The sequence below is a fragment of the Penaeus vannamei genome, chromosome 31 (assembly GCF_042767895.1).
Source record: "Penaeus vannamei isolate JL-2024 chromosome 31, ASM4276789v1, whole genome shotgun sequence".
Taxonomy (NCBI): Eukaryota; Metazoa; Arthropoda; class Malacostraca; order Decapoda; family Penaeidae; genus Penaeus; species Penaeus vannamei.
The window spans coordinates 9740852-9765345 of NC_091579.1; the positions used below are offsets into that span (position 1 = coordinate 9740852).

General features: G+C 42.2%; 1 protein-coding gene across 1 annotated transcript in view; it reads right to left on the minus strand.

The window, feature by feature from the left end:
- Window positions 1-311: 311 nt before the first annotated feature.
- The window catches only part of mspo (M-spondin), a 66111-nt gene continuing 41928 nt past the window's right edge, over window positions 312-24494 (minus strand). Inside the window, exons 2-7 of the mRNA XM_027367423.2 lie at window positions 8313-8524; window positions 7860-7964; window positions 7372-7551; window positions 4889-5156; window positions 3490-3575; window positions 312-3036 (exon numbers count right to left, since the gene is read on the minus strand). Coding sequence (XP_027223224.1) covers window positions 2917-3036; window positions 3490-3575; window positions 4889-5156; window positions 7372-7551; window positions 7860-7964; window positions 8313-8524 — 971 coding nt within the window. The 3' untranslated portion in view covers window positions 312-2916. The remainder of the gene's footprint in view (window positions 3037-3489; window positions 3576-4888; window positions 5157-7371; window positions 7552-7859; window positions 7965-8312; window positions 8525-24494) is intronic.

Genomic DNA, 24494 nt, shown 5'->3' on the forward strand with positions numbered 1-24494 from the left:
ATATATATATATATACATTTGTGTGTATATATACATTCATATATGCGCGCGCGCGCGCGCGCGCGTGTGTGTATATACATACATATATGTGCGCGCGTGCGTATGTGTGTGTATATGTGTGTGTGTGTGTGTGTGTGTGTGTGTGTGTGTGTGTGTGTGTGTGTGTGTGTGTGTGTGTGTGTGTGTGTGTGTGTGTGTGCGTGCATGCGTGCTTTCGTGTATGCAAGAATGTATGTATAATTTCTTATTAAATTATTCATATTTCTGTTTAACTCTCATTGGTAAGGAAGTTGTAAAGAAAAATCATGACATTATTTTTCATCTTTATTAAGAATTTTACACATTTATTGCAAATTTCATCAGTTAGAAGCTTAGCTAACCTTAGATAATATACGCATTGCCTATGTACAATAAATTACTAGATCTTTTAGAAATACAGTCTGCATATACAATGATCGTTTACCTAACACATAAATAATTTTGTGACTATGCACATATTGCTGTATAAAATGCATCTCTGATAGACAAGAAAGTCGATATAGTTTGTAATATCAGTATAGAATCACATTGCTGACACATTCACACTTCACACTACAAAGGTATTCACATTCCATATACAAAATTTCACATAAATAACATCCAAAGAGTTTCATAAATATAAAATTTTTGATACCGTTCAGCTGTGTCAAAACAGCTGATTCCAACACCATACACAGTTTCTCTCATCATTAACAGACATACAGTGTGATCATGTAATATGACTTAACATACGGACCTTTGAATATTTTTATAACTCTGTATTCTCTCTATATACTCTTTCACCTTCTTTTAATTTTAAAAACAAAAGAAAAAGAAAAAGATGAATTCAAAATTCCATATAAACTATTCTGCCTTTTTCCATTTCCAAAGATCACAATATATATAAAATGGATGTTCTTTTTTTCCAAAGCATTTAAAAGTACATTAATATCTGAAGATCAACAGCCGTTACCTTCTCCATTATCTTTGATTACATTATTATAATTTGTCTATTCCTGTGTTAACGTATAAGTGTGTATTAAATGACGCTTAAACCTTCGAATATTCACAAAGCACTTAAGCTAAATTGGACTTTATGTACAATATACACGAAGAAGAAAATCAAGAGTGGTTCGGAAGGGAGAACAAAGTCTGGAAGAAGAATCATAGACCGAGGTTCAAGTCTTGGTGGGCTTCGGGGTTATAAGGAAATAATGATAATGATAATAATAATTTGAGTTCACTTTTGAAGGAAGGAAGAAGAGCTGTACAGAGGAGTTTCAGCCTATAAGCTCAGTGGAAACCGTTTGAAATGTCCGTGCTGGAGGAAATCATAGAGAAAACCTTATCTGCAGAAACAATAAGTGTCTTTACTCATTACCCAATTGTAGTAAACAATGGTAACCATTTTTTCTTTAAACAAATCCCCTATCGAATCCATTCACTGGTATAAAAAAATCCAAATGGTTTATTTTTTGTCTCTCAGAAGTCAGACAGCGCTAACGATTCTACACACAAGGGAACGGAAGGGGACACGTGACTGCAGGCATCGTTAGGACTCCTAAAACATATGGGCTGCAGCACTCTCGAGGGCTTCACTGCGGGGGCTATATACAAGCGAAGTACGGGTCTCTGTGAGATGGCAAGAAATCGTTTTATGGTACCAGAATTTCTGCAGTAGTTGAACATGTATACTTGTGGTTTTATGTGTGTATATGTATATATATAAACATATATATATTATATATCATATATACATATATATATATATATATATATATATATATATATATATATATAACGAAAGATATATATAGATGGATAGATATACACTTCTATACATACACTTGTATACTGGTTCGGGTTTAGAGAAATATTGGCAAACAGACTAAAGTCATTAAATGTCAGAACAATGTAAATCAAATTGAAAATGAAATTGTCGAATGCTCGTTAACCGCATGGCGATAAGTTTTATAATTTGATTTGGATACTGAATTCCCTTGAAAAAAAAGGAAAATTAGATCTGAACACAAATAATTACAATTAGAGATCACAATTAAACGGCGCCTTTACAGAGTCAGTCATTTCTCTCCCCCAGAAATTTCTTCCCGTCAGAGGGGTCCGCGCGTGAAAGTCTAGGGGATTTGCACGCCCGCTTCCACAAGGCAACGGAAGTGGGGTTGCTTAATTTTTTTTTCTTCTGAATAATCCGGCTTTGTGGGATTACAATCACCAGTGTAGGTATCGATACTACATATTCATTGGCAGTTATAGTTTACATATTACTACCAGGTTTGTAATATAAGATTTGGCATTATCAAAAAGCTATTATATTCACAATAAAATATCTACAGTTTCCTAATAGTATTAATATCGTATTGGTTTTCTTTTTTGTCCTTTTGCGAATATCTGCTCGTATAAAATTAAGCAGAAATGTGCATACCCATTAACAACTGTGACAATTAATTTACAAAAGTTATTTTCGGAGGAATTTCAATTTGGCACTTCATGATACAATTTCCATTTTAACGATATTCCATTAAAGTCACTGGTAAGCCAAATGAACATACTGTTTTTTTTGTTGTCATTGTTTTTTTCAATTTCCAAAAACCCTTTCGCTTGTTAATCAAACTTAAATATGCAAAATAAAGTTGTTGTTCTGGTTTTCTCACTAACTTATAGTTACATGGACGTGTAGGTTTGTATGCGCACTAATTTATGATTATTATCATATGATTAACATAGAATATAATACAGACAGTCATTCAGCCTCTCTCTCTCTCTCTCTCTCTCTCTCTCTCTCTCTCTCTCTCTCTCTCTCTCTCTCTCTCTCTCTCTCTCTCTCTCTCTCTCTCTCTCTCTCTCTCTCTTCATATCCCTCGTCTTCCAATTCGTAGTCTACCAGTTGAAGTATCTGTGGTCGCAGTCTCTCGAGGAACCGCACCACTGGGTCTCCTGCAGGTTGGGACAAGGGCGTCCTCCACGCCTCGAGTGCCTCAGGACAGTTCGGGTGCGGATCTGCAGGGCGGAAGGGGTGGGGGTTGAGTGGGCGTTTGGTGTGTGCGTTATGGGTGGATTGAGAGGTGTTGGTAAGATGGGTAGGTAGGTAGACTGTTGGATGTATAGATATATATATACACATGTGCATACTGAATAAGTCAGTATGTCTTTCTCTATTCTCTTTTTTCACCCTATTTCTACTTCTTTCTTTTCCTCCCCTGCTATTTATACCCTCCTGCTATTTGCACCCTGTCCCCTCTCCCTCTCACTTCCCTCTTTTATCCCCCTCTCCCTCTTTTTTCCCTCTCCCTGTCTCCCTCCCACTCACTCTTTCTTCATCCCACCCGCTGCCCCCCCTCCCCTCTCCCTTTTCCTCCCCCTCCCCCTCCCCCTCTCCCTCTCCCTCTTCCTTCCCACTCTCCCTCTCCCTCTTCCTCCCCCCGCACCCTCTCCCTCTCCCTGCCCACTCACCTGATCACCGATGCCACAGGTCTTGCTGCAGGAGGACCACTCTGACCACTCGCTCACACGGCAATCCCTAGGGCCACGCCTACGGCCTGGAGAAATTATGGCATTATTTTCCTTCCTTCATTCCAAAACACTGACGAACTTTTTTTATTGCTTCACAGAACGTTTTTCTTTTTCTCTTTTTTAAGATATGCATTTTAAAAATGTAGGTATTTAAGCGTGACAGATATCCGAACCAGCAAGAGGTTTTGTTGTTGTCTCTCTTTGTTTTCTTATAAGTTCTGAGATTTTTTGTTTCTTGGCTAGTTAATTATCACAATAATCTCAATATGACTTGCTGGTTTTGATATCGTTCATCTATGATAAGATTTAATAGATGCAAAAGGGAATTCATTTATAGTTTAATCATTCATTTACTGATTGCATTTATAAGACTTATAATAATCATGACACAAAAGAGCAGCATATCAATATCAAAATCAATAACAATACCAATATATGTATATATATATATATATATATATATATATATATATATATATATATATATATATATTATATATATATATACATATATATAAAAATACACACATATATATATATACATACAAATATATATGTATATATATATATACATATATATATATATACACACATAGTATCTATTCACACCCACACACCATTAAAAAGTTAGACATGCTAGTTAATTTAGGAAGTAAACATTGTTGTTGAGAAGCAAGGTTTGTCTGGAATATCATCTTTTGAAATTGATCTAAATATCAACTTATTTTGATGAGTTTTAGATACATGAAGAGTTAGGGAAGTTAAATGTTACTAAAATCAGTTGCAGAAGAAATATAGTTACATCAATTAATACGTTTTTTTACAGAAGTAATGGGTTCAGTTAGACACTATTCTCTACCATGCAAACTGTATTAGTGGCGAAACTGTACAACATAACACACGGCAGGGCGATTTCGTGAGGATCTCCACATATTACTAAGTGACTATGTTGAAAAACATTAAAAGAAAACCTAATAAAACCTCTTTCTCTGGACCCATTAAATGATACATCTGAAGAACTTTAATATAACCACATTTTATTGTCCATTAAAAGATACAATTGAAGACAATCTAATATAACCCCATTTTTGTTGTCAATTAAATAATACAATTCAAGAGACAATCTAATAGAACCCCATTTTTGTTGTCAAGTAAATGATACATTTCAAGAATTCTAATATAACCCCATTTATTTCGTCCAATAAACGATAAATGTCCTCATGAAAAAGACCCTCATTACGAGAGACTTGCAAAGTGGCCAGCCAAGTCTCCCCCAAAAGCCAAAGGACCTAACAAGCGAACAAAGCATTGGATGGCTATCACTTGTCGTCACACTTACGAGTTGCCATTTTTCTGCCATTCCTGTTCTTTCTAAACTTCTTCCTGTATTTGTCAACAATCGTGTTGATGAGTGCATGCTTGGGGACCTCCGTGGTAGTGGTGGTGGTGGTAGTAGGCGTGGTAGCTGGGAGGATCTCGTTACTCACTTCTGGGTCTCTGGTTTCCTCGAGTTCAGGGGTCGTGGGAATGCTTCCTGTGCGGTAACGGCGGTCGGGGGAGCGGGCGAGAGAAGGGTTGTACACGCGCGCCAGTTCGTACTCCTTGATCTGTTGGTGAGAGGGGGGAGTGGGGGGGTTAGGGGGTGTCGCCTCGTGGGTGAGTTGTGGTTGGAATTTGTCTGCTGGCATTATTCTTTATTTTTAATATTATGGTTATTATTATTATCATTATTATCATCATTATTATTATTGCTATTATTGTTACTTTTATTATTACTATTATTATCATTCCTATTATTATTATTATTACTATCATTACTATTATTACTATTATCATCATTTTGTCAATATCCTTATTATTACAATATCTTTTTTATTATTACTTGTATTGTCATTGTCACTATCATTATTAACGTTACTTTTATTTTTGCTGTTGATTTTACATGCATGTAATTTAGGCCTACTTAATTCTTTCATGGGTGTCTGATTTACTTACATGTGACCTGTTGGGTTTACTTTTCCAACTGGGACTCATAAAATTTAGACATACTGGACACTACAAAGCGTTTATTTTCAAGCAAACAATAAAAAATATCATTACAGTATTAGTAAAACATAAAAGACACATGAACATAAAACGGGATACAAAATTGGTTTGTTAGGATTGCTAAAACCTTACAAGGGAAATACAAGTACAAATCCCACCTATCTATCGAGGTGCAAATCGATAAAATCCAAATGCAAACAACCTCCCTGTCTCTGCACTCCACACTCCTAACGACTAAATCAACTACTCTCAAAAGGTGTCTTTGGTACGACCCTCCGCTCCCAAGAACTCCTTTCCACACTTTTTTTACTCCAAAACAGAAATAAGAACAGCTGATTCGCCAAACAGCTGATTCCTCAACAGCTGATTCGCCAAACAGCTGATTCCTCAACAGCTGATTCGTCACTACAGCGGAAGCCCCGGATGTGACAAGTAGAAGAGCAGGAGCAGGGCGGTGGTAGTTGCCAGCAGACGCCAACGGGAGGAAGAGTGTTCCGTCAGACTCACAGCTCCAGCCGGTGAGCACGACTGCACCTGTGATGATGATCCTTCTCAAACCCACCACCAGAGGGACACGAAGACCTTGTTCCTTAGACTATTGTTTTTGTTTGATCGAACCTCGTGTTTGTGTTTCCTAGCGTTGCAACGTTACAAGTAAAACTAGTCTTGGGTAGAGCAAAAGCTAAATTAATGAAGAAATCGATAAAATAAATGAAAAAAACAACAACTATCTTCGGCGGATGTTGTGAATCAACAATCTCACTGACGTAGGCTAGTCTATACAAAAACTATATTCTGTGAACAAGTCGTGTGTGTGTGTGTGTGTGTGTGTGTGTGTGTGTGTGTGTGTGTGTGTGTGTGTGTGTGTGTGTGTGTGTGTGTGTGTGTGTGTGTGTGTGTGTTTCAACCCTTTCATTCGTAATCTAACGTGACCAGGACAACGACCGGCTGACTACCTAGCATTTATCTCTATTTCCCACAGTTTAGCTAACAAGACCCAACCACCGAATTAAGTCATTTGTGGTCATTAGCCACAAACACGACCCCTCATTAGCGTGAGACAAAGAACCGCCTACTTTCTGAATGTAGACCATTTACCTCCCGCAATTTAGGCAATTTAACGCCTGCATTTGTTAACTTCCTGATGACCGGTTGGCTGGTGGCTGTTAACAAGACGGTGAGCAGTGTAAGTAGCTGTTACTTACATCCTATTCCCGAATCACCCATTAGTTTCTCTTATCTTTGCAACAGTTAGTGTTCGGTCCTTGTTTTGCTTATCTCAGCTCCAATTTCTAAGATTTTTTTTTCTCATTCTTCTTACACATTCATTCGTATTTGTCTGTGTTATTCTTTTTGTTTACGCTCCCAATATTTTTCCTTATTTTCTTCATTTACTGATATTCTTTATGTTCTATTTTTTTTTTTCTCTCTCTCTTACAAACGCCTCTGTACTCTGGCATATCTCTATACCCACTTCCACAAGCCCCTTCAAAGCTCCTTGGTCGAAGCCCCGCCCCCTTTCATACCCTGGGTGCACTTCTATGTGCATCTTAAAATCCTATTCCTAAAGACCTTCCTTGTCTACCATACTCACGCCCTCACACCTGCGCCCGCAAATGCACACCCACAACCCCATCCAACAACCCCACACCACACACACCCTACAACACCCCCCCCCCCCCATCCCTCAAACACACCCACCCACGCCCCATACTCCTCGCACCCCTCCCACCCCCACCGCAACCCATATCCCTCACAAACCTCCAAAAAACTCACCTTGAAGATGCGAATGGTAGCGATGGGCGGGTGCTCCGTGCGGTCGGGGTAGTAGAAGGAGTTGGCGGGGTGGTCGGGCGTCTGGGCGGTAATTCGGCTCACGGGCTTCTTCGGGATGGTCGGCCAGTTCGGTGACGTGAAGGTGAAGCCGTTGTCGGTGCCGGCGTCGAGCGGGTCCAGCTGGAAGGAGGAGAGGAAGGAGGGGGTGGATGAGTGAAAAGGTGGAGTGTTTGGAACTATATGTAAAGAGAAAACGGGTATTTCGCAATTAAAGAAAAGGAACATAGAAAACAGGATATTCACCAGTAATAGAAAACGGGATATTCACCAGTAATAGAAAATGGGATATTCACCAGTAACAGAAAATAGGATATTCACCAGTAACACAGAAAATGAGATATTCATCAGTACCACAGAAAACGGGAAACGCCCCACCAAATAGAAATACAGAAAACGGGACCTTCCTAATCAAAGAAAACGGGTCTCACCTCAAGCACGACAGACTCCACCCATTTCCCTTCCACGCAGAGGTCGAAGGAGTCCACGCCGATGAACCAATCAGGAGAAGGCACAACGCGAGAGATCAGCGACACCTTTGAAGTGATTAAAAGAAAGAAAGATTAATTTAACGTTGAAGTTGATTTAAGGGGTGTTTCAACAATTATTCTTTTTGTGGATTAATATAAAAAGAGAGATTAGTATTTATTGCATTAAGAGATAGATTTGATAAAGTGTTTCGGTACGTATGAAAATTGTAAACAAAAAAATCATGTTCGTTTTATTTATTAATTACGATCCGAATGTTTCTAATCATCCACTGAAGAATAAAACAATAAAAAACAATACCGAAAACTTTTAACCAATGAAATAAACAAAATGAAATAGATACAAAATAACTAATTAAAAAACAAAATGAAAAAAAAACAAAATTCCCAACGCACCTTCGAGTGATTCCCATCAACGAAGAAGTCAGCTGATGTCTCCCCAACGCCCTGCGGGATCGGGGGGGCGTTGAATTCATCCATGACGCCCCCGGAGCCCTGGCTGTGGGCGTCGAGGAGGTTCGTGTCTCCCGATTCGGCGAACTTCTTGAGGCCTTCAGACGCGTCCTCCCCAAGGGTGAAGAGGGAGAAGGTCGAGTCGTGGGAACGTCCTGCGGGGGGAGAAGAAGAGAGGGAAATTAATGATAATGATAATATTGGGGATGAGGATAAGGGTAATGATGTTGGTGATGTTTATGGCTGTTGTATTGGTAATAATAATAATAGAGAGGATAATGACAGTGATGTAGGTGATGCTAATGGCTATGATATTGGTGATAATTATAATAATAATAATGAGGATAATGATAATGATGTCGGTGACGCTAATGGCTATGCTATTGGTGATTATAATAATTATAGTGAGGATAATGATAATGATAGTGGTTTTATGCCATGTGTGTACAAAACGTGATTCAAAAAGTTGGTTACAATGTAGCATTTCCATATGAGTACATATGCAGCATGTATGTGTGTGTATACATGTGTGCATGTACATACCCACACACACACACACGACGCAATATGCCTTACACATGAATCATTCATAAAATCACCAATATTACACATACACACCACTTCCTTGTTAGCAGCAATCGGCAAAAAAAATAGTTATATCATATTCGCAACCCACTCGCCTCGGTACTAAACATCTACAACCATGTTTACGATGTGTACACAAGATCCCAGGCGTTCGGGTCGGCTGTTTGTTGCTGTTGGATATCTAGCTCGAGAGACTAAGTCCAAATGTGTATTATGCGGGTATTAAACTCTGGATTTCGGTCACAGGGAAAGAGGCACACACCACACGCGCGCAGATAACATGGCAATATGGTGATGATAAGTGAGAGAAGGGAGGAGAAGGAGGAGGAGGAGGAGTAGAATGATTGGGGGAAAGAGATGGAGGGAGGGTTGGATGGAGGGAGAGGGAGAGGGAGGGAGGGAGGGAGAGGGGGAGGGAAGGAGAGAGAGAGAAAGAAAGAGAGATTGAGAGAGATAAAGAGAGAGAGGGGAGGGAGGGAGGGAGGGCGAGAGAGAGAGAATGAGAGGGAGGGAAGGAAAGAGAGAAAAAAAAGATGACATGAACTAACAGCAATGTGATCGCATGTTCCCAAATGTGCAACTCTATTAACATTAGCTAACTCGAAGGTTGTTTAGCAAGTTGATGTCTTCTGGTTCATATAAAGTTAGCAATAAGATGTTTTGCAATACGAGGCGTGACAGGCAACGACGTGTACATTGCACAAACATGAATAGACAATGAAATAAATGTCATCACATACCATATTTTGGCTTTGTGCGTTGTTGCATCATTTGCTTGGAATACGATTTGGGAACTGTGCGGGAAAGTGTGTGTTTGTGTGTGTGTGTGTGTGTGTGTGTGTGTGTGTGTGTGTGTGTGTGTGTGTGTGTGTGTGTGTGTGTGTGTATGTGTGTGTGTGTGTGTGTGTTGTGTGTGTGTGTGTGTGTGTGTGTGTGTGTGTGTGTGTGTGTGTGTGTGTGTGTGTGTGTGTGTGAGAGAGAGAGAGAGAGAGAGAGAGAGAGAGAGAGAGAGAGCGAGAGAGACAGAGAGACAGAGAGAGAGAGAGTGAAAGTGAGAGAGGGAAAGAGATTATGTGTATACATATAATTTTCCAGTACTCCTTCATTTTTCCCAAACATCCCCACCCCCTCCTCCTTCGCAACTACAATACCCAAAATCCACCCCACCCCCCAAAAAAAAATAATAATAATAAATAAAAAAATAATAATAACGCTTCAAAATTAAAACGCATCTCATTTTCCGAACATTGACCTCCTCCATCCCCCCTATACACCCCACCCCTACCCACCATCACCCACCCCTACCCACCATCACCACCAACCCCTACCCAACCCCCCCAACCCCCCTTGCAAAGCACTCTCGCGGATTTCTCCCCGAAAATTGGGCACTTTTTCCCTGCAGGTCAAGCGTTGTTTACAGACACGCTTCTCGCCACGTCCCTCTGCGATCTCCATCAACCCCGGCAGCTGAGGAGGCGCGGGAGGGCACCGTTGCAGCTGCAGTTTCCGCCGTGTGTTGTTCTAGTGGATAAGGTAAGCGGAGGGAGAGCACGGACCGAGCGCCGTTCCCACACTCTCTGCATTTCTCGTGGTGTGGGCGTTGGTGCTTGGGGTGGAGGGTAGGGGGTGGGGGGTGGAGGGTGGGGGTGGGGGAGGAGAGGGGGGATGAAGATGAAGAGAAAGAGGGATGCGGGGAGGGAAGGGGGGAGAGGGAGAGAGTGTGAGAAAGAAGGAGGGAAGGAGGGAAGGAGGAAGAGAGCGTGAGACTGAGAGAGAGAGAGAGAGAGCAGAAATAGAGGGGGAGAGAGGGAGAGGGAGTGAGAGAGGAGAGGGAGAGGAAGAGGGAGAGAGCGAGAAAGAGAGAGAGACAGAGACAGAGAGAGAGAGAGACAGAGACAGAATGAAAAATCAAACAAAAGCGTGAGACTGTGACAGACAAGACAGAAAGAAAGAAGGGAAGAAAGAGAGAGAAAAAAGAAAAATGATGCTTGTTGAAGCCATCAGCCGCAAAGAATTCCTTTCCCTTGACTGCAAGACCAAGAAAATTCCAACTTCCGGTTCTCTTGCCCACGATTAGAATGTGTAATTAGATGAGAATCAAATTAGAATGTGTAATTAAAGAAGAATTAGATCTGAATGTGTAATTAGGTGAGAATCAAATTAGAATGTATAATTAAAGGAGAATCAGATTAGTATGTGTAATTAAAGGAGAATTAGATCTGAATGTGTAATTAAAGGAGAATTTGATTAGAATGTGTAATTAGATGAGAATCAAATTAGAATGTGTAATTAAAGGAGAATTTGATTAGAATGAGTAATTAAAGGAGAATTTGATTAGAATGTGTAATTAAAGGAGAATTAGATCTGAATGTGTAATTAGATGAGAATCAAATTAGAATGAGTAATTAAAGGAGAATTTGATTAGAATGTGTAATCAGAAGATAATTAGATGATAATGTGCAATCAGAGGACAATTCCTTTCCCTTAAGAACAAGTCAATATTCGATTCCTTTGGCCACGTTAATGACTCGGACTCAAAAGGTCTTCCCTTACACCCCCCCCCACCCCACCCACGTCCACACTTTCCTCTTCTTTTTCTTCTTTCTCCTCCATTTCCCCATTTCCCCTCTCCCTTTCCCTAACCAACCCTCCACCCTCTCCTTTCCCTAACCAAACCCCCATCCTTCTTTCCCTTCTTTCTTCCCTCAACTAACCCTCCCCCCTTCTTTCCCCTTCTTCCCTCCTCCCTCCTTCCCTCTCCCCCTCCCATCCCTCCTTCCCCCTTCTTCCCCTCTCCCTCCTTCCCCCTTCTTCCCCCTCTCCCTCCTTCCGCCTTCTTACCTCCCTCCCTCCTTCCACCAACAACCCCCCCCCCACCAAACTGTACGATCATACACCAGTCAGCTGATACAACTGATGCTGATCGAGACCCGGTATCTCATTCATTTTCATTCATAATATTGTCCCTAGCCTCCTTTTTTTTTGTTTTTATGAAGGGGGGGGGGTGAGGGAGAGGGGGAGCAGAGGTGTGTGTGGTGGGGTGGGGGGTGGAGGCGGAATTTATCTGCTGGTTATATTTGTTTAACCTCACACACGGGTGAAGAGAGTAGACAGAGAGAGGTAAGTAAAGGATATAATAATATCAATAATAATAATAATGATAATAATGATAATGATAATAATAATAATGATAATAATGATAATAATAATAATAATAATTATTATTATTATTTAGATCCTGTCTGTTAATCAAATCCGGTTTGTCCTAAACTTCTTGACTCGATGGAGGACGGAGAGGGAGAAGAAGAAGAGGAGATGGAGGAGAAGATGAAGAAGGAGAAAGGAAGGTGGAGGAGAAGGAAGAAGAGAAGAAGAAGAGGAGGAAGAGAAGAAGAAGAGGAGGAAGAGAAGAAGAGACGAGGAGAAAGACAAGACAAGAACAAACAGAAAAAAGGAAAAAAAGAACTCGAAGCACCCCTCCCTTTCCTCCGTCCCTCCTTCTCCCTCTCCCCCTTCCTTCCCCTCTCCTCCCTCCCTCCCTCTCACTCTCCTCCTCAGACCTCCAGCGGGTAACCATTCCGAGGCCAAGGTCGACCTCAAGGTATAAGGTGGCGGCGTTGATGACACTAGGGGCCTTCAGCGCCGCCTACAGGAGCTGCTAATGAATGGGGAGGGAGGGAGGGGGAGGTGGAGGTCGAGGAAGGGGGTAAATGGGAGGGAGAGGGGGAGGGAGGGAAAAGAGGGTGGGTGGGTGGGAGAGTGGGAGGGAGAGAGAGAGAGAGAGAGAGAGAGAGAGAGATAAAGAGAGAGAGAGAGAGAGAGAGAGAGAGAGAGAAATAAAAAAAAAAAATAGGTAAAGAGTAAAAAAAAGACAAAAAAAAAAGAACAAAACAACAGACGAGATGGCGCACATCCTCCTTCCCCTCCCCCCCCCACTCTACCCCGCCCCCATCACCCCCTCCCCTCCAAAAAAAAAAAAAAAAAAAAAAAAAAAAAAAAACAGAAGGCACCAGCTCCTGATGACGGAGGCGTCGACGAGGCAGCCTTGGGCCACCCCCGGCGAGCGTCCCCTGAGGTGATGAGAGGAATAGGGTCATCGCATCGCCCCCTGTCCTTGGCTTCGGATGTCCCGGTGGAGAGAACTCGCGGCTGGGGGTGGGGGGGGTGAGGAGGGGGGGGGGGGGCGAGGGCGTGAAGAGAGCGAGGGAGGGAGTTTTTGGTTTGGCGATTTTTTTTTTCGGTTTTCGGTTTTATTAGGGGGTGAGGCTGGGGTGGGGGGGGGGAGATAGAGGTTTTTGGTTTGGTTGTTTAGTATTTCTTGTTATGTTTGTTATTATTATTTTCTTCTTCCTTTCCTTCGTTTCTTATTTTCTTCTTCCTTTTTCCTCCTCCTACTCCTCCTCTTTTTTCTGTATTTCCTGATCCGTTGTATTGAAATTATTAGGAAAACAATTATGAGGAGTTATTTTTTTCATAATACAATTTGAAAAGAGAATATATATGAATAATTATTTAATTCGTGAAGCTGTATCAATCACTCCTTAAAAACTAAATCCTCGACACCATTCATACAGTAAATAAAAACCAGAAAACAACATAATAAAAAAGCGAATCATATAAATTTTCCAAAAATTCCCAAAGATCTCTCAAAAAACTTCCCTGGAAAACATCACACTCTCACTCACTCTCTTCATCACACTTCACGCTCTCATCTTCGTCACCTCATCGTCTTAACAGCCATCGATTCCTCATGCCCGCCCTCATCACAGTCCAAATAAGGAGCAAGCACATCAGTTTCCCGGGACTTTCACATACACAGACGTCTCACTCACATATCTTACTCACACTCTCATCCTCCTTATGTCCGTTGTACACTCATTTATTCCCCTACCCCACCCAATCAGCCCGTTGACTCGTTGGTATACCCTCCACATACCCCTCCCGCCCGCCTTCGGTATACCCTCCACCTACCCCTGCCCCTACCCCGTTCCCCCCGTCGGTATACCCTCCACCTACCCCCCCTAGCCCCTTCCCTCTTCCTCCCAATCCCCCCCCAAGCCCCCACCTCTTCCTCCCTACCCCCCAGACCCCCCCTCCTCTTCCTCCCAACCCCCCAAACCCTCCCAACCCCCCCCTGCCCCCTCTTCCTCCCAACCCCCCACTTGCGGAAGGTGGCGGCGAGTCAAAGGGTTAAGCTGCGTCTCGGCCGCCCCTCGCTCTCTGATGTGACTACCATCTCCCCCTTCGACCACTCCCTGCTGTCGCTTCTGCTGTTCCTGCTGCGTCTCCTTCTTCTTCTTGTCATGCTTCTTCCCCTACTGTTTTTTTTTACGCTTGATTTTTCTCTTTCTCCTGTTTCTCTGTCTTCTTTTCCTCGTTCTCTTTCTTCTCTTACTGCTTCTTCTCCTTCTCCTCCTACTGCTTCTTCTTCTTCTTCTTCTTCTTCTTCTTCTTCTTCTCCTGTTGCCAGAACTAAAAATAATGATGCTGATGTCTCTTTTTTTCTTCTTTCTTTTTATCTTTTTATCGTTCTTCTTGATAGATGTGCAGCCACGGCCATCCGGTGATTGTGTTAACTCAAGGACTAACTTTACTAATATTGGTAATGAGGATAAAAAGTATGATGATGGTGGTGGTGGTGATGAGGGTGGTGGTGATGGGAGTTGCAGGGTGATGATGATGGTGATAATAGTGAGGCGGTGGTGATCGTGGTGATGATGGTGGTGGTGGTGATGGGCGTTGCAGGGTGATGATGATGGTGATGATAGTGAAGTTGCGGTGATAGTTATGGTGATGGTGATCGTGATGATCATGATGGTGATGGTGATGACTGTAACCATATAATTCCTTCTAATGCTAAACCTTGTGTTAACATAGCGGATACATGGATATCAATACGGCTAAAAGTATGGAAGTTTCAGCTATAGCATTACTACAAATTTTAATTTTCATATAAACATCAACAGCAATATTATCAAAAGGCTAATACTGATAAACTTATTTTTATTATGTAACGTCTCTTTCAAATGCTCCTCCCTGTCAATCTGTTAGCAGAGATATCATTTTATGCCTCCGTGCTATCATTCTAATAATACAGTGATTTGTGGCTACGATTTATCTTCTATTTAGATATTCTTCTGCAAAATATTATATATTCTTCTCTGCAGAATATTACATATTCTTTTCTGCAAAATATTACATATTCTTCTCTGCAAAATATTACATATTCTTCTACAAGATATTACATATTCTGCAAAATAGCCATTAAGAATGATAATAGCATTAGTTTTAAGATTTAAATAATTTCGGGACATAGGTACGCTATCAATAAGTTATTAAAAAGAGACAAAGGTATAATAATTATTCAACCGACGTATCGCTTATATTGTAATTAAAATCCATCATCCGATATGGAATGATGAAACTGCACCTTTTGTTCTGGCGCCACGTGTCTCGCTGCGACACACTTAATTAAAAAGCTTAATGAGCGAGCGAGAGAGAGAGAGAGAGAGAGAGAGAGAGAGAGAGAGAAAAGAGAGAGAGAGAGAGAGAGAGAGAGAGAGAGAGAGAGAGAGAGAGAGAGAGAGAGAGAGAGAGAGAGAGAGAGAGAGAGAGAGAGAGAGAGAGAGAGAGAGAGAGAGAGAGAGAGAGAGAGAGAGAGGGGGGAGAGAGAGAGAGAGAGAGAGAGAGAGAGAGAGAGAGAGAGAGAGAGAGAGAGAGAGAGAGAGAGAGAGAGAGAGAGAGAGAGAGAGAGGCGAGAGGGATATTCTAATCAATTATATAGCACTTTGGATGCTGCTTTTTATCAGTTTACACGAGTGAGTTTTGTGTCAAGTCACTTAACTACCCCTTGCCTCTGCGCGTTGGAAAGACGAGGGTAGTGAAAGTACTTCGTTCTACATTCAGTATTGTTACTATGCAACACTCTTGCCTAGTTCCCTTGGGTTTGTTGTCTGTTTGTCCTTTTCTCTCGGTTCGTAATCTCGTCTGTGTTAAACGTAGTAAACAATTCATTTACTAAACCGCTAACCACTGCTACGTAAATCATCCTCAACTATCACTTTCTGTTTTATGAATCGTTGGGACATCATCGTGTCCCTGTGTTTGTTTGACCATAATAAACACTGCTCTGGCTTTTCCATTATATCTCAGGTTGCCACACACGCTCCGCTGATTAACACGGAGACAAACAAATTAAAAAGATTGTCTCTGTTCACTTTGTTTAATTGCATTCTAACAAGACGCACACTTTAACCAACATTAATCACCTTGATATCGCCAGCGTTAAGTCGGTCAGACTCGCTGTTGTGAGGTCAGGGAGATGCTAGGTCATGAGGCTGTGTGGGTCGAAAGCATGTAAAACTTGGGGGGTTTGTGCGTTAGGAAGCCTTTCGAAAAGGGAGTTAGAAGGGTTTTGTGATTGTGAATTAGGAGGGTTCTTGGTTGATGAGTTCAAAAGGCTTTCGAATTGTTAGAAGGATTTTGATACTGAATGGTAAGAGAGTTCGTGATGAGTTAGGAAGCATATCGAACAGTTAGAATCAGGAGGGGTTCTTGGCTATTGAGTTCAAAAGGCTTTCAAAAGCCGAATTAGAAAGGGTACTAGATGGAGCTTCAAGAGGGTCCTTGGTAAATGAGTAGGAGGAATTTAATTGGGAAAATATTAGGATGAAAAGTTAGAGGTAACGTCTGGTGATGACTTGAAAGGCTGAAAACTTAGAGTGGGAAATATTTTACCTAAGAGGGAATGAGATGTATTGCCCCCTCGTAATATGTAACGAAAAAAAAGAAAACAACTGACCACAATTCAGCCAGTGGGCGAAAATGAGTTTAATAGCCACCAAAGAGTAAAAGAGAACGAGAGAGAGAGAGAGAGAGAGAGAGAGAGAGAGAGAGAGAGAGAGAGAGATAGATAGAGAGAGAGAGAGAGAGAGAGAGAGAGAGAGAGAGAGAGAGAGAGAAAGAGAGAGGCAGAAGGGGGGAGAGAGTGGGAAAGAGAGAGAGAGAGAGAGACAGAAAGAGTATAAAAAAGAGATAGAGACAGACAGATAGATAGAGAGAAATCTTCAATCTACGAGATAGACCGGAAGATAACAGGACCCAAGCAAGGAGTGTTGCCAAGAAAGGGGCGCTTGGGAGTCACCGAGGCCCAACTGTCCTAAATGAGGATTGCATGCGGGACTCCTTCTTTCTAAGAGGCATGATATGTTGTAATACTTCGCGGAGGATGAGGTTCCTTCACTTGAGGATTATAAGATAGCCTGGATACGTCCGTCTGGGGCCGTATTACGTTAGATCAGGGCTGATGGCGGGGAAGATAGAATTCACGTGTTTTTTTTTCGTTTTTTTTTCTCGTTTTGTGTTGTTGTCTTTTTTTTGGGGGGGGGGCTAGGCTAGGGGTGGTGGTAGGGGGGGAGGTTTTGTTTTTCGTTTTGAGAAAGAGAGGAGGAAGGGGGGGGGGGGATGTGAGGGAAGATGGGGAAGGGATGGAGAAGGGAAGAAGAGTGGAGGATGTGTAGAGATATCGCCACTTTGTCACGTGCCGAGTCTGTCTGTCTGTCTATCTCTCTTTCTCTCTCTCTCCCTTTCATCCTGCCGAGTCTGTCTGTCTGTCTATCTGTCTATCTCTCTCTCTCCCTTTCATTCAGAAAGAGAGAAAAAAAAAAGAAAGACAGAAAGAAAAAGAGAGAGAGAGACGAAAAAAAAGCATACGAGAAGAAAGAAAATCGAATGTAGTGCAAGATGCTTATCTCTTCCACAGTCGGTGACCGCATAATGGGAATGGTGACGAGTCCAACCCACGTCCCCGCCCACGCCAGCCCATCACACGGCCGCCCACAACACCCCCCTCCCCTACCCCCCTAACCACGGACGTCTGGTCAAGCACAACCTCGAGACAAGCCATGTACACAAAGCGAGTTACTTCGGCCTTCTTCTGTGAGATTTGCATCGACGAGGCGACGACGAAAGGGGAGAGAGAGAGAGAGAGAGAGAGAGAGAGAGAGAGAGAGAGAGAGAGAGAGAGAGAGAGAGAGAGAGAGAGAGAGAGAGAGAGAGTGTGTGTGTGTCACAGGCAGAGGAGACTTGCCTTAAAAGTGATACAACAGAGGACGAAGAGTTCACAGAAAAGTCCACAGAAAAAATTGTAGAAAAGTCCACAGAAAAGTTCACAGAAAGCTTACTGGGTAGCCTAGATTACAGGGTTGGTGGGTGGATATTATAATGAACTTTGCTGTCAGTTTTTCTGTTTTTGGTAATGCTAATGAATAGGGGATGATGGCAATTAATAATGGTAATTAATATTGTTATTGATAGGGGAGAGCTAATTATTCATCTATGTGTTTATCTTTCATTTCTGTATTTTTACATGATATAATGATATGCAAGTTTACTGTGTCTCCAAAGGTACTTTTTATTTCGAATTTAAGAGTGGCGAGGAAGGGGGGGGGGCTATGGAGGGAGGGGAGAAAGGAGAAGGGAATGTATGTGAGCGTGTATGTATGTGTGAGTGCGCGCTTTTGTGTGTGTGTGTGAGTGTGTATGTGTGAGTGTGTATGTGTGTGTGTGTGTGTGTGTGTGTGTGTGTGTGTGTGTGTGTGTGTGTGTGTGTGTGTGTGTGTGTGTGTGTGTGTGTGTGTAAGTCTGTGTGCGCAAGCGTGTGCGTGAGTGAGTGAGTGAGTGTGTGTGTGTGCGCAAGCGTGTGCGTGTGTACGTTCGTTCGTGCGTGCATGTGTGAAGACGAAACGCCTCCGAAAATCGCCAAAATAAGAAGCATCTTGATCTGCCAAGCACAGGCTGCACGGCGGAAGGATAGGAACCGAAAGAGACAAATTGAACACTTATTTATCGCTCAGGAAGAGGAGGAAATGGCGGCCCGAATAACGTCAGAGGTGGGGACGAGTTGAAATGACACGGGGACGATGTGGAGTGAAATAGCCACGCGGTTTCTGTTCGCCGTTCCACCATTCATTCTTCAGAGGAGTGAGACAGATTTCTCTGTGTGTTTGTGTGTGTGTGTGTCTGTCTTTCCCTTTCTCTTGCTTTCTCTCTCTCTCTATCGTTTTTTTTTTTTCTCACCCCCCCCTCTCTCTCTTTCCATTTCAACTGCTTTCTCTTTTTTTTTCTCTCTCTCATCCCCCCTCTCTCTCTCTATTTCTCTTTCGCTTTTGTTGTTTCTCCCTCCCCCCTCTCTCTAGGCGTAGATTTATTGTATATGTATTTGCAAATGATGTGCGTGCATGTATGTGTGTGTGTGTGTGTGTGCATGCATGTGTGCGTGTGTGTATATGTACGTATATGTGTGGGTGTTTTAAGCAAAGTCTGCTAAGCAGGGAAGTTGAATTCTCCAGCTGGAGTGTGCTGCAATTAGATTATTTTCCCTGCAAACCTTGCCTAAACTTTTGTGTAAATAATCCATCTCTGTGTTGACTTTAGGAGTTGAATGACCCCCTCGTTCTGTCCAGGTATTAAAACATACCCGTAACATATGATAAAAAAATGCATAGTCAAATAAAATCTTCTTTTAAGAATAACAATATAAAATTCAGTAAAATAAGTAACAAAACATTCAGTAAAATGAGGAAGATGAAATTCAATGAAATGGAGAGCACAGAATTCAATAAAATGAAGAACATGAATGTTATTCACCTGAATAACATAAAATTGTCCTTTTTCGGCATACGTATCAGCATAACCCCCCCCCCACACACACACACACAAAGTAAATAAATAAATAAGTAAATAAAATCAAATAAAACAAAACCACAATAACCCCTCCCCCCCCCAAAAAAAAAAGGTTTACACCCATACCAACAGATTAACCATATCGCTCCCCTTCAGAACCCGAGACGAAAGGTGATCAAACCCCCCGCGCTCCTCGCAAAAAAGGCCAGTTTATTATGACCCGAAAGCACGCACTTATGGCCCCCCAACGCACGCCAGCACGGCAGCCAGGTCATGCCTTGTTTACCTGAATATAATAATTGACTTGAACACAACAACCCGAGGAGGAGATGTGACTCAACGCTTGCAGGTGGCTCGGTAGATGCACGTGTTCGAGGGGGAGGGGGGGGAGAGGGAGGGGTGGGGGTGGGGGGTTGTTTACTACGTACGTCGTGTGTGGCTTTTACACTAACGACGCCTTGCTCGGGTTCGTTGTAGAGATCTTGGTTTGTTGGTGTTTATTTTTGTGGGGGGGGGGGGGAGGGAAAGGAGAGAGGGAGAAGGGGGAGGGAGGAATGGAGGGAGAGGAGAGGGAGGGAGGGGGAGAGAAAGAAAGAGAGAGGAAAGGAGTGAAAGAGAAAGATGAAAGTAAAAGAGGAGACAGAGGACAAGTAAAGTGTGCAAATAAAAGACAACGAATGAGCTGGGCGAAAAAAGAAAAAAAAATATATATTAGAAAGAAAATATACAATCAATATCAAATAACTCGAGAAAACGACAAACAACTCTTAAACCCACCTAACACAAGAAAGAATAAAAACGACAACAAAAAAGAGACAAAAACTAAAAACAAACTAAAAAATATATAAATAAATAAACGAACGAGAGAGAAAGAGTAAAGTAAAAGTAAAAGAGTAACCCACGCAGTCTCACGTTTCATCTAATTATACATAGGCCAGCCTGCCAAGCGATTGCAGCGACCACGGACGTCCCGGCCATGCGAGCGAGGACGGGGTGGGGTGGGGGGGTGGGGGCTGGGCAGTGGTCAGTGGCCGCCCGAACCCCATCGCTTTATCGTTCATTGTGATAATCGGATAGCGAAGGGAAATGGTTAGTGTAGGGAGAGGGGAGAGGAGGGGTGGGGGTTGGGGAGGAACTATGCCAATTTTGCAGTTGCGATAGTTTGTGAATTCCATTTCATTTTTAGGTTATTCAATTCTTTCGATTTTTCTTTTGTATTCTTATATACTTTCCTTTTTTAATTCTTTTATTTACACTCACTTTTATTTAATAAAAAAACGCGGCCAGATTGCCCCGAATGAATTCCATTTCGTTTTTAGCTTATCCAATTCTTTCGATTTTTTCATTTATATTCTCATACTTTCCATTTTATTTCCTTTATTTACACCACTGTTTAAAAACAAGAAAACGTGGCCACATTGCCCCTGAATCTCAGAGAAACATCGCTTTGACTCGAGCGTACAAGGAAATCGCTCGCTCGCTGGCAATAACATAAAACCCCCACGGTGGCTTACGGTTATTAGGCACCAACAAGCACACACTTTCACAGCCACACCTGCAGCATCTGGTATCTGTTCACATAGCGAGACCGTCAGCCTCTCACGGCGCCAGACAATTAACAAGCACGACTAATATAAACATTCAGCCACTTAATTTGACAATAGGCGATTCATGTAATCTCCCTGATTATCGTTCAGATCTGAAAGAATTAAGAGACGATTTAATCCTATTTGAATTCGTTCTGCGCTGCGCCAAGTATTAGTTTCTTATACAAATGATATATAATATATATATATATATATATATATATATATATATATATGTGTGTGTGTGTGTGTGTGTGTGTGTGTGTGTGTGTGTGTGTGTGTGTATTTCTTCTTTTTGTATTTTCTGTACTTTTCTCGAATTTGTTTCTATTCACCGTTTTCCTTATTCTTTAACTACAAACCACATTCATTGTTCTAACAAAAAGCCCTTATTATTCCGAAAATCCATTCACACGCTTATCCAAATCACAGTGTGCTCCCATTTCCTCAATACATTTCCCTCCTTTCTTCCTCTTTCGTGAGAAAATCTTATATTTAGCCGCCGACACCTCCCGCGGCACGCCAGGCTCGCCGCCGCCTCTGTCATCTCAACTTTTAAAACTTGGCTTGTTGTTGTCCGCGCCCGGAGCCTCCTGTTTACGCCCGCCGCCTTTTTTATCTCTATTTTTATCCCATTTTCAAACCGAATCCAAGAATGCTTCATTTCGTACGTAATCGAGGCGATATTTCACTCTGCGGGCCCGTCCTTCGCCGAGGAGAGCAAGGCGAGGAATGTGCTCGAAGGCAGTAAAAGTCAGCTGGTACGAATCGGCCAGGAAAACAATGCACGCGCGAGATGCGTAATGGTTTCGGCGAGGCGACGAAAACGAAAAAAAAGAAAAGAAGAATGGCGGTTTCGGCGAAGAGGAAGAAGAAGAAGACGGCAGTTCAAATGCAATATTTCTTCACCTGTCAGGCAAAAATCCCGGGCGCGCGGTTTATGATAATGTGGCTGGTGCTGAGATATTTCTTTGGTTATATAACGATCTGCGTTGTTAAGTTTTATGATCTTTAATAATTTTTTTAACAGCTTTTTCTCATCGAATTAATCCTTAAGAGATATGTAAACGTCGTTTTATCTCACAAACTTACGTAGAATTCGGCAAATGTTACCAAACAATTAATCTACCCCACTGACCCACAGAAAATTCGTTTCCTTCACTAAATTTCGAAAAAAGAATACAAACTAGCAGACGATCCCGCGCCATGACTCACGACCCTGCTGGGGGAAACTCGCTCGTTGGCCGAAAGGTAATCATTCTCCACTAATCAGATCGGGCGATTTGCATACTATGCGATCGGCAGGCAAGATCTCCGGTAAAGCGTGGCCATTAAAAGTCGATTTGCCTTGGAGTTTAAATGGGTGAGGTAGGTAATGAGGTTAGACGAAAACAATGGAAAGTATGAGCTGTGGTATTTCGTCCCAAGGGTAAAGAAAACAAAATAAATGAAAATTATAAGTTATTTTTGCTCCCTTGGTATCTTATAATAATGGGTTGAGTAATTTCAACATCTTATTGAAGGTTAACAATCAACTAATAACGATATTTACCGTGAAATAGATTAGAGAGAAAATAGCGCAAATCAGTAGTTTAGCCTCAATGATAAATTTAGAAAAACGTTAGCCACTTCTCTCTCACCTACCCCCCCCCTCCCTCTCCCCCTTTCAACAAAACCACTGCGAATTCCCTAATCCCGCTCTACCTAATCTCGGCCAACCCAATCCTTTCTCCTAATCCTTAACGTGACGTCACAGACACTTACGCGCATGACATCACATGACACCCGCGCCACACCTAATGAAACAGGTATGCGCAGCCGAAACAGGTGAAGTCACTGCCGGTGAATGGGGCGAGGAGCGGGGTGGGGGGAGGGGGGTAAGAGGGGTGATTTGGAGTTGTGGGGGGAGAGGGAGAGGGAGAAGAAGGATGGAGGGAGGGAAGGGGGGATGGGGAATTGGTGGAAGGGGGATAGCAGGGGTTATTTGGAGTTGTGGGGGGTAGGGGCAGAGGGGGAAGGAGAGGGAGAGGAACGATGGAAGGGGTGAAGGGGGAGGATGGGGAATTGGTGGATGCAGTTGATAGGGAGGACTGTGGAAGGAGGGAGGAGGAAGCATAGCGTCTGGGGAAGGGAGGGGGAAGGAGCAAAGAGTTTGGGGAAGGGGGAGGGGTGGGTGTATCAAGAGAGGGAGTGGGGGGGGGGGTGAGAGCATGTAGTTGGTGTGGTGGACCGTTGGGGAAAGGGGGCTGGGGGAGGGGAAGGGTGGGGGGGGGGCAGTAATTGTTAGAACACGTGCAAAATTCTATTTGGCGATGACGTTACAAGTCGGGAAGGAGAAGAAAGAAAACAAAACAAAAATAATGCTAGAAACAGACCTGGAAGAAAAGTGAGTTTATCAGCTGTTAGGTTAACTTTATATTACATGAGCACCACGTGTATTTAAACTTTTTTTTATGGACAGAAAGACCTTTATGATATATAAAAAATAACTAATGATACGATTAAACATTTAATCTTATACGAACAGTAAAGTGGGATACAATATGGTTTTGTGATCTTAATAGAACGAACTTTGAACAGAACAATATTAGTGTTCAATTTTGCATCACATGCCTAATGGGCGTTGTTCTGATACAGTATCTTTAACTATCGTGTTTAAACATGTCTTATTAAATTAAATTATCTGTAAACCCCCTTTGAAGATAACCTACTCTCCGATTTTATCGCTGCACAACACGTGGGATTAGAATATATTAAAATCTAAACTGTTTCTTGCAGATATTTACCAATGAAGTTACAAAGATTAGGTTATTATTAGTTATTATTTCCATCGTTTCGTGTAACTTAGGGTAGTTTCAGGCACTTTCCCTTGCTGTCGAATTTTCTATTAATTCTACCCTCTTCTTTTTTTTTCAAATTTCGTCCGTTTAAAACAAATGTTGGGCTTGTTTTCCAACGTTTGGATCGCACGGGAAGTTTAGAGCCAAGTTGTCAAATACTTTGCTAATATCTTATTTCTGTTGAGGGAACTTCTCATGCGGGAAAAAAAGCCACACGAGAAAACATACATACCTTCTAGAAGCGCAATTATTCGCACAATCAAACACCTTTCTTGCCTCAATTATCCTTCATATTCGCATAACATTCACAGATCAAAGCCCTTATTCGCACAACCCTTCAACGACCAAAACCTTTATTCGCAAACCCTTCAACGATCAAAACCTTTATTCGCACAACCCTTCAACGACCAAAACCCTTATTCGCACAACCC